The sequence below is a fragment of the Saprolegnia parasitica genome (genome assembly GCF_000151545.1).
Source record: "Saprolegnia parasitica CBS 223.65 unplaced genomic scaffold supercont2.11, whole genome shotgun sequence".
NCBI classification, from domain to species: Eukaryota; Oomycota; class Saprolegniomycetes; order Saprolegniales; family Saprolegniaceae; genus Saprolegnia; species Saprolegnia parasitica.
Genome location: NW_012156405.1, coordinates 272043 through 281841, shown reverse-complemented (window position 1 = coordinate 281841; position 9799 = coordinate 272043). Strand labels below are relative to the sequence as shown.

At 58.6% G+C, this 9799-nt stretch overlaps 5 protein-coding genes across 5 annotated transcripts; 1 reads left to right on the top strand and 4 right to left on the bottom strand.

Moving 5' to 3' along the window:
- Positions 1 to 576: 576 nt before the first annotated feature.
- Positions 577 to 1834, bottom strand: SPRG_04213 (hypothetical protein). The gene is made up of 8 exons (XM_012342814.1): positions 1697 to 1834; positions 1551 to 1629; positions 1397 to 1499; positions 1246 to 1342; positions 1101 to 1193; positions 977 to 1050; positions 750 to 926; positions 577 to 699 (listed from the first exon to the last, which is right to left on the bottom strand). The coding sequence occupies exons 1-8, from the start codon at positions 1799 to 1801 to the stop codon at positions 624 to 626; spliced, it is 804 nt and encodes a 267-aa protein (XP_012198204.1). The 5' UTR covers positions 1802 to 1834; the 3' UTR covers positions 577 to 623.
- Positions 1835 to 2164: 330 nt separating this feature from the next.
- On the top strand, positions 2165 to 4948 carry SPRG_04212 (hypothetical protein). The gene is made up of 11 exons (XM_012342813.1): positions 2165 to 2509; positions 2555 to 2854; positions 2904 to 3161; positions 3216 to 3488; positions 3559 to 3657; positions 3710 to 3797; positions 3843 to 3989; positions 4049 to 4430; positions 4481 to 4557; positions 4615 to 4734; positions 4788 to 4948. The coding sequence occupies exons 2-11, from the start codon at positions 2675 to 2677 to the stop codon at positions 4862 to 4864; spliced, it is 1701 nt and encodes a 566-aa protein (XP_012198203.1). The 5' UTR covers positions 2165 to 2509; positions 2555 to 2674; the 3' UTR covers positions 4865 to 4948.
- On the bottom strand, positions 4729 to 5785 carry SPRG_04211 (hypothetical protein). The gene is made up of 5 exons (XM_012342812.1): positions 5519 to 5785; positions 5209 to 5471; positions 5074 to 5147; positions 4962 to 5027; positions 4729 to 4914 (listed from the first exon to the last, which is right to left on the bottom strand). Coding segments are annotated over exons 1-4 (582 nt in total). The 5' UTR covers positions 5763 to 5785; the 3' UTR covers positions 4729 to 4914; positions 4962 to 5026.
- A 377-nt stretch (positions 5786 to 6162) lies between these two features.
- On the bottom strand, positions 6163 to 7261 carry SPRG_04210 (hypothetical protein; the record flags this gene model as incomplete). Its single annotated transcript, XM_012342811.1, has 4 exons — positions 6163 to 6231; positions 6283 to 6387; positions 6451 to 6488; positions 6529 to 7261. 4 exons carry the CDS (start codon positions 7259 to 7261, stop codon positions 6163 to 6165), a joined length of 945 nt encoding a protein of 314 aa, XP_012198201.1.
- A 1059-nt stretch (positions 7262 to 8320) lies between these two features.
- Positions 8321 to 9798, bottom strand: SPRG_04209 (AUR protein kinase; the record flags this gene model as incomplete). Its single annotated transcript, XM_012342810.1, has 11 exons — positions 8321 to 8491; positions 8541 to 8630; positions 8698 to 8787; positions 8832 to 8889; positions 8939 to 8991; positions 9050 to 9125; positions 9175 to 9219; positions 9277 to 9346; positions 9396 to 9501; positions 9550 to 9626; positions 9672 to 9798. Coding segments are annotated over 11 exons (963 nt in total), but the record flags the coding sequence as incomplete, so codon positions are not given.
- Between the last annotated feature and the right edge of the window lies 1 nt (position 9799).

Sequence of the window (9799 nt, the reverse complement as noted above, 5' to 3'; positions counted from 1 at the left end):
GCCGTGGATCGTGAGGACCCGCGTCGGCGGCGCCAGCAGCAGCGTCCGGGATACGTGCAGTGTCCGCGCCAGCACAGACTCGAGCTCGCGCAGCGACAAGCCGCGGATATCGACCGCGTTCATATGCGTAAGCACGCTCTCGCCATGCGACGACGACGACGACGTTAGCACGCGCCGGTGGCCGTCGACATGGATCGCCATGTCGGGCGGCAAGCCGACGGCGATGACCGTCGATGTCGTAGGCGGCAATGGCGACGGCGGCGCCGCCACTATGGCGTCGATCATCGCCTGCACGCGCGGGCTCGTCGTCGGCCGGCGTGGGCTCGTCGCCTGCTTGCGTGGGCTCGTTGTCGGACGTGGCATGCTCAACTCTGCCGCCGTTGCCACCGGCGAGCGTCCATCTATTCTTAGCGCAACCACTGTACTGCACGGTGGTTTGGTAAACACTGTTTGGGCGCATGCACTGTTTTGGTCGACGGATCCACCATACCCATGGTGGATCCGAGACCAAAAAAGTGCATGCACCATACCCTAGCACTCACTACGACATGCAGCTCGTCGCCATTCGCATGCAGAAGCGTCCATTGATCCAGGAATGTATTAGGGCGCGACGCAGCCACGCCTTAGACGATGCGGTCCAGCTCGGTCGCGTACGACAGCGTCTCACCGACCAAGCGCATCGACGGAATGTCCGACGCGCTAGATGCAGGGGATAAGAAGCTGTCGACTGCAGTACGATTCAGACGTACCCGAGGTGCTTTTGCGGTGTGTGGAACCAGACAATGTTGTCCTTGAGCATCCACTGCGTCTTCTTCGTCGACGCGTAGGCCGCAAACTCGTGCGGCGACGCAAACATCATCATCTTGGCCGCATCGGCCACATCCAGGGACGCGTACGCGACTTCGGCGCAGTCGGCAATCGCATCGCTACCTTCCGCGCATGAGATAACATCGCAGACGGGGTTCGAAGCGGGTACCGGACGGTTTGAAGCAACTGCGCCATGAAAAACTTGAAATACGGGTTCGGCTCATTCGTGCGCGCCTCTAGGACCTAGGCCAAGATGAGCACACATGATCGATGCTGGTCGGTGGGTGATGGACCTTGTTGTAGCTGCCTTCCATGAGGTACTGTTCGAGTTGCATCGCAAACGCAATGTTCGGGTCCGTGCGGCCGAGCACGGGCAGAATCTCGAGCTACGCAAGGTGGGAAGATAGGATCGTACTGCGTTGTGGTGGGCGCATGCACCTCGCCATGGAACTCGGCCATGCGGTTTTCCACAAGCAAGTGCAAGAGGCGCGTGCCCATGAGCGGGTACTGGAGGGTCGACGCCGGCAGTTGCGCGCTACGGCCGCGAGTATGAGCTCTCCACTGCAGGTACTCTTCGTAAACCACGTACCCATACGAGTTGTAGTACACCTTGAGCTGCGTCATGTTGCGCTCAAAGCCTGCCATGTCCTCCTGGTGGATGCTCATGATGGCCGCGCTCTCCAAAACGTCGCCTACGCTCAAGCTAAGTACATCGTCTATGGTACAGCCTTCATGCATCGTACGCGCCAGCTTGCGCTCGCGGGCTGCGTCTGCGGATTCTGTCGTCGACGGTGGCAAGCTCGGAAGCTGGATCATTGCGATCTACCGTGGCATGGGGCATGAGGCATGTCCATGGAGCCGCATGGGTTCCTGCATCTGCAGGGCGTACCTTGAGGTTACGCAGGAGCGATGTGGCCTCGGCCAAGGCCGCGGGCCCGTTCGGGGTCTCGACCAGCGCTCGCAGCTTACTCGCCTCACGTTCCAAGGGGTCCATCGTCTCTTTTGAGTTTTGGGAAACAAATCGACTCGGGTTTTGTATGGGCAAAGATTTCCCATCGAAACCTCTGACATCATATATAGCCCTGTCGATATCATTTTAAAAGGGTTTCCAACACACACCATATCCAATGTCACACTATTGCTACGTGACGGCTTTGTGATGCTACCACAGGCATGGGCAAATGTCATGCGACCTCGCTTGCTTGGATCCTGAGCCTCAGCATCTTGGTATGTCGAACAGTATCCTGCTGCGCCGCCAAGGAGCCTTTTGTGTTGAGAGCTGTAAATATGACACTATTTAATACGCCGCATTTTTTGCAATATACTGTTAGCATTGGGTTGAATTAGTGTTTTCGCAATAACAACTTGCAAGTGTGGCGGTCATGAGCACGCGGATGGACGGCCGCGTCCTGTCGGATGACAGCTCCGAGGAAGATGAGCCGATCGCTGCGCCCTCGATGAGCATGGCCCATGGAGACGACGAAGAAGAAGAGGACGAAGAGATGAGCCTCCTCGTCGGCGCCTCGGCGCACCTCAACCTCGCGGGCAAGTCGGCCAAGCTGCGCAAGAACTACGAGGTCGTGACCGCGAGCCCATGGAACGCGCATGCGTGGCAGAGCGTCATGAACGAAGTCCAGAAGCTTCCGTCCATTGATGACGCCCGGCCATACTACGAGCTCTCCTCGAGCGCTTCCCGACCTCGGTACGTACCATCTTGACCCACCATCCGATACGACGCCATGGATAGGGCTATTGGTGGAAAGCGTTCGCCGAGCACGAGCTCCGCGCCGGGCAGTACGAGAAGGTCCGCGGTATCTTTTCGACCGCGCTCGTCGAGCGCAAGCTGCCGTACATTGACCTCTGGGCCATGTACCTCTCGTTCCTCAAGTCGTCCAAGGTCGACACCAACTTTGGGTCCATCGAAGAGCAGCAAGCCGCGCGCAAGCTCATGCTCGAAGCATATGAGCTCGCGCTCGAGTGCGTCGGCCAGTCGATCTACTCGCTCAGCATTTGGCAGAGCTACATTGGCTTTTTGCGCGAAGACAAGGTTTGATCGATGCATCCATCCAACGATGTCCTCTCATGAACCTCCACAGGACATTCAAGCCTTCATGACCGTGCGCAAGGGCTACCAGCGTGCGCTTGTGATCCCCATGATCGGGTCGGACTCGCTCCTCAAGGACTATGAGCTTTTCGAGAAGGCCATTCCCAACAACGACGCGCTCATGCAAAACATGATGAAGGCGCTGCGGCCCAAGATCGACGCGGCCAAGACGATCTTGAAGGACCGCAAGGCGCTCGTCGATGCCATCAACCTCGACGCGCTCCCGTCCAAGGTCGACACCAACCCGCAGGTAGACAGACACATGTGTCTCTATGCATCATCGTATGCCATCGCGTTTTTGTAGATTGACGAGTGGCAGCGCTGGATTGAGTTTGAGCTCTCCAACCCCGAGCGCGTTGACACGGCGAAATGGAAGGCCAAGTGCCGCTTCGCGCTCGAGAGCTGTCTCGCGTGCCGCCAATTCAGCTGTGAAGTCTGGTACCAGTACGTCCTCCTCGAGCAGCCGGACGCCGAAGCCGTCTCGCGCATCTACACGCGCGCAGTGGCCGCGATGCCCGAGTCGTGCTTGCTGCACTTTGCGTATGCGGATCACTTTGAGCTGCACAACGAAACCGAGGTGCGTCGTCATTTTTCATCATTTTTGTATTGCTTTTTCATTGCTTTTTCATGGTTTCAACGAATTGTAGCGAGCCCGCGAGATTTACGAGCAGCTGCTCGCGACCGTGCCGTCGGCGCTCGTGTACATCACGTACCAGCGCTTTGCCCGCCGCGCGTACGGCAACAAGGTCCGATTTGCGTGGTCATCGTTGATACATTGATACAATTCGCGCGCACTAGGGCTTGGAAGAGGCGCGCCACATCTTCAAGCGGGCACGCAAGGACTCGCGCGACGGCGCGTGCACGTACCACGTGTTTACCGCGGCGGGTACATGTGTTTTGTGTTGGACAAGTTGTCCTCATTTTCGACTAGCGCTGCTCGAATTTCATAGCTCCAACGGCAACGAAGGCAAGCAGATTGCGCTCAACATCTTCGAGCTCGGGCTGAAAAAGTACATTCACGAACCCGAGTTTGTGCTCTCGTACGTGGATTTCCTGCGCCACACGAACGACGACAACAGTACGCACAGATCTCTTGGACTGCGGCGACGGATACGATTTCTATATTCAAATGTGTAGACATGCGGTCGCTCTTTGAGAAGGTGCTGAGTGTCATGCCGGCCGACGTGGCCAAGCCGGTGTGGGACAAATTCATTGCGTTTGAAATGACCATGGCGACCAATGGCGGCGACCTCGCGTCGATCGTGCGCCTCGAAGGCCGGCGCGCCATTGCGCTCCAGAACGCGCTGGCCAAGGAGCCGCACGCGTACCTCCAGGCCAAGGGGTTGATGAGCCTCGTGCACCGGTACGAGTGGATGTCGGCGCTCGAATCCTCGACGGACCCGCTCTTCTTCCAAACGTACGCCAATGTCCATGCGGTCGAGAGCCACAGCAAAGCACCGATGGCAGCGTCGTCGTCGACGGCGGCGCTCAAGCCCAACGTCATGAAGGAACTCGACAAGTAGGCAGCATGGACACGACGAGCCGGTATGGACATATGGACATGTGTAGGCCGTATACGGGCCCGCCGCTGCCCGAGTGTCTCCAAGAGTTTGCGAGCATGCTGCCGTTGGGCGTCACGTGGAACGGTGCGTCGATCGCATATGGATGACGCATGGGGTACGACATGGACGGCGTGGATGTAGGGCCGGTCGCGGACGTGGACCACATCTACCGTGCGATGATGCTCACCGAGTTGCCGACGCGCGCCGAGGTCGAGCAAATGGAAGCCGCAGCTGCTGCGATGAACGACGACGACGGCGGAGGTATGTGTATATATCATATTGGAAGGTATCAAGAAGCTATATATTGTGTCTAGTCAATCTCATGGCCAAGCGTCCGACCAACGACGTGTTTCGGAGTCGCCAAAAGCAGCGCCTCGCCAAGCTCCATTAGGACTGCTGCAGCATGGCCGCGACTGTCGCCCGCAAAGACGGCGTCGGTGCCTAGTCGATTTCTCAATACAACAACTTGCCTTTGTACATGTGGGTACCGTCGTGGAACTGCCCTCCATGAGCACGTCGATATGGGCTTTCGGCCGCTTGATGGCATGCTCAATCTATGTCAATAAGATGATAGAAGACGCTCGGGGCGTTGACACGCACCACGCGGATCGTATCGCTGGCCTCTTGGATGGTGACGGGCAGGTGTTTTTGAGCTCGTGGATCTTGGCAGCTGTCTACGCACGACCGAGAGCGATGCAGAATGAGGTGGATGAGCCATCATCATGGAGAGGAAACCTGCGTGAACGAGGCTTGGACGTCCGAGAGGTCGGGGAGGGTCGGCGCGACGAGCGTCGCGGCCACGTCTGGCAGCTTGCGCTTGACGCCCGTGAGCTTGGCCTTAGCGTCAAAGTCGGTTTGAACGATATCGCGGATTTTGATGGGCAGTTGCGTCCGGTAGCCCTGGATCGACTCTTCGGTCGCCTTGATCTGCTCCTCGAGCTCGCGCATGCGGGCAAGCAGCGTCGGGTCGATCGCGGCCTTGGCCTCCTTGCCAGCGTCTATCGTTGCAGTAGCATCCTCATGGTATCCTTTCGATCGAGTCTACCAGACGTTGGAAAGTAGTGGCGGAAGAGATGCGTGTACGTCGCCGCGCACATCTCGTTGACGTTGGCCTGGAGCAAGCTCGCCTTCGCGCTCTGGTTCTTGACGGGTGCGGTCGTGCCGGCCGCGGTCTTGGCCATGGCGCCGATCTCTTCCTCCGCGATGCTGGCGATGGCATGGAGGCTGCGGCGATGGGCGGCCTTGAGGTCGCTCAGCGCCATGAGCTTGGGCGTCGGGGCCTCGGCCATCGGGCTGGCTCGAGAGATTTTTTGAATCCGCGTCCATATCCGGATATAAAGAGCTGTCCGGATACACCGCTAGAAAGTTGGCGCGAACTGGCAGACCGTGGAATGTAGTCGTGCATCAAGCTGAGCTCAAGCGTCGAGCCATGGCTCATCGACGAGCGCTCTGGTGCCTATAGCAGCAGCACCGCTAGCCCGGTGGTTGACCTCGAGTACCCAGCGGCGTTGAGCCGCTTCAGCCTTTGTCGCCAGAGTGCACCCGAGCAGGCAGCACGCGGAGCAGACGCAGGAGACTTTAATTGCAGTCGTTAAGGCCCTGCCCTGTCCGCACGAGGGCTCCTGCCCACCACCAAGAGGCCTCTTGACAACCCACATTGCACTCGACAGCATTGTATTACGTGCACATTTAGTCCTTCTTCTGCTGCTGCTTCTTGAGCGCACGCGCGCGGAGGCCCAAGTGGCTCGAAAGCGCGAGCTATAAAGGAAGCGTGAGATGGGCGGCAGGAGGAGAGGACGAGTGTCGTACCTTGGAGACGATAAAGTCGGGGAAGAGGCTGAAGATGTACAGCTGGAGCGCGTGCGGCCAGTAGGGCGACGTGAGCGTCTCGTAGCCAATGTTGGCGACCGCCGCCTACGCCGCGACGAGCACGATGAGTCGTACTGCAGACACGAGGAATGGATTACCTTGGCGTACGTCGACGGCGACGGAACCATAAAGGACGCATGGCGGATCTTCGAGAGCTTGGACGTGACAAACATGGGCGTCTGGCACTGGATATGGATGTCTTGGACGCGTACTCGCCGGCAAGGCCGAGCGTGTACTGCTCAATGCACTTCTTGGCGGCCGAGTACTCGGCGAGGAGCGGGCATGGGATGCGCGCCGAGCCCGAGCTGCAGTTGACGATCGCGCCACGCTTGCGTTCGACCATGCCGGGGAGCACGAGCTTGGTCATAACAAACGTCGACGTAATGTTCATCGTGATGAGGTTGCGCGCGGCCTCGTCCGAAAGCTCGTGGTAGTACTGAGGAAAGTCGTACGACATGCCCACGTTGTTGATGAGGACGCCAACGTCGCCAATCTCGGCGAGAAGCGTCCGGACCTTGGCGCACGCGGCCTCGTCGAGGGTGTTGCAGTCGAGCGCGAGCGTCTTGACCTGCACGCTGTTGTTCTTGGCGAGGATCTCGGCGGCGACCTCGTCGAGCTTGGACTGCGTGCGGCTGATGAGCGCAACGTTGAGGCCCTTGCGCGCGAGCTCGATGGCCGTGGCCTTGCCAATGCCGTCCGTGGCACCCGTCACGATGGCCCACTTGCCGTACTTGGTGAGCTTCTTGCCACCGCGGAGAAAGCTCGCGTAGAAGCCGCCGAGGAACGTGAGCGCGACCTTGGCGACGACGGCGACGCCGACCGCTTGCACGGCGTACTGGACGTACGTGATCTGGGCAGGCGAGAGCATGCTGATGAAGTTTCCAAACTGCCGGCCCTGCTCGCAGATCGCCGTTGGCATCCGGTAAATACAATCCGGATACCATCGACAAATCGAATGTGGGAGGTTTTCGGCCACAAGTTGGGATGCACGTGGCCAGAGGCTTCCTAGAGGCTTGTGCAGGAAGATGCGCATCTCCAAGTTGACAGAAAACACGCGCATGACATGGAATTGAGGGATCGCATCGCGGAGGTCGCTGTGCGTTCGCTGGCGGCACCGGCCATGCATGTGTTGTCAGAGGTGTGACGTCACACCCGAACCCTAGATGCATGCTGCGGCCGATCTTGCATTGGTTGGCAGCCTCTGGCAACACGACGAGGCAACACTTGGGCGTGGCTGTTGACGCATCATAGCGTGTAGGTTCGTCAGCGGACACTGCGTCATCGCACCTTGGTTTGCCGCAAGCAAACTCGTTTGGATGCTGCTGCGTGCCTGTGTACGACCTGTGGTCGACGGCACACTAATACTGTCAACGGTGCATTTCATAGGACGCTAGTGAGCTCTCTCAGCAGTACATTGTACAACTTGTCGTCGCAACGCCTCCCAGTTGCAGTCGATGAAAAAGCATACACACTGTCGACAGACCCTTGCAATGGCACACTGAACCGTCAGAGGTATATAGAGTCTGTCGCGTGCGCGGTGTTTCGGTTGTAGTGCGCCGATGGAGTACAACCATGTCAACCTCAACCTCAACCTCAATCTCAACCTCAGCATCAGTGTCAGGGTATTCGCTTCAGCCCGTGATAGAGTACATCGCGTGGTGCTGGTTTGTTCTACAGCTCGGTGCGTATGCGTCATCATGTCATGTACTAGTAGGGAACTGGACCCCTGACTGGGGCACGCGGGCTCGCCAACGTCGAGTACGACGAGCGAGCGAGTCGACAGCTCCATACGGCTACGCCTCGAGTGTCGCACGTGACCGAGAGGCTCTTCGATACTATGGTCTCGCTGCAGACAGAAGCCTCGAGACCCATCCTGTCCTACCCGCGATGAAGCAGACATGGAACAGAATGAAATGTAATAGATCCTTGCAATACAAGATAGGTACACTGCTTTTTCGAGCTTGGGATGCCGACCTTTTTAGGCCCGGGACGACGCAACCGACGACGACGACGATCGCGGCTGCCGCGCACTCGGCTTGGGCGACGCCGCCGACGGCGTGCGCGCACGCTCTTGGCTGTAGCGCTGGAGCCACGGGTGCTCGATGGCTTCGGCCAGCGTGATGCGGTCGGCCGGGTCCTTCTTCAAAAACTAACCACCGGGTTTTCAGAAAAAAATGGGCCCCGACCACGCATCGTACCCGGCGGATGAGGTCCTTGGCCTCCCGCGACACAAAGAGCGGGATGCGGTACCGTGCGTTTAAAATGAGCTCCGACGTCTGGCTTTGGTCCTATATATCAAGTATCGCGTTCGTCAATATCGCGTTTGAAGGGAGCTGGAAGGAAAGGTAATAGTACGTGGGACTCGAACGCGGGTTTGCCGACGAGGAGCTCAAAGAGGAGCACGCCAATGGCCCAAATATCCACAGACGCATCGTATTTTTGTCCCTACAGCCAAGGTGAGCGGGATTTTCAACGGGAAAAGTACGTACGTTGAGCATCTCGGGCGAGAGGTAATCGAGCGTGCCGCAGAGCGTCTCGCGGCGATTGCTATCAAACACGATAAGATTCGAGGACGCACGCCAAGATTTGGAGGTACGATGCCGTCACGTTGGCCGCCGACCAGCCAAAGTCGGCCAAAAGCACTTCTTCCTATTTCTCCCGGCGTCAGATCTTATGGCGCCAATCAAATCAAATCGCAAAGGCAGACCTCGGCGCCGAGGAGGATGTTTTCGGGCTTGATATCGCGGTGCACCACGTTGTGCTGGTGGCACGTGTGGATCGCGCTATGTCCATGTGCTTGCCTCCGCTCCTACTGGGACGAGGCATGTCTACCTAATGAGCTGGGCCATCACGCGGGCTGCCGCGCGCTCGTCGAGCCTAGCATGTACAGCAGGTTCGTGTGGACGGCCATGCAGCATGTATAAAGAGTGTTACCGGCCGCACGGCGCGTTCTTGAGGCGTGTGAAGAGGTCGCCGTGGGGTGCGTACTTGAGGACGAGGTACACTAGAGTCCCACCGTGACCCTCAACGAATTCGGGCGCAGAGACGCCTACCTTTCGAGTCGTCTTGGAACGTCGCGTACAACGGTAGAATGTGCGGGTGGCGAATGCGCGAGTGGATCTCAACCTCGCGCTTGAGCTGCTGCACGACGCCGCCCAACTACATCGACATGATCATGAGATGCACGCGCCCATAGAAGGCTTGTACGTGAAGCTGCTCCTTGGTGAGGATCTTGATGGCCAAGATCTTGCGCGACGACTTTTCGCGGGCCAGAAACACTTGGCCTAGAAGCCACGTGAGCAACGCGCGAGGCGGCGCCTGCGTCGTACCAAAGCGGCCACGCCCGAGCTCGCGGCCAATGTCAAAGTCGTGGATGGTCCAGGACTTGGGCGTCGCCGGCGCGCGCCGCGGACCAGCCTCGGCCTGGTTGCTTCGTGGGCCTGGCGCGGCAGGCGCG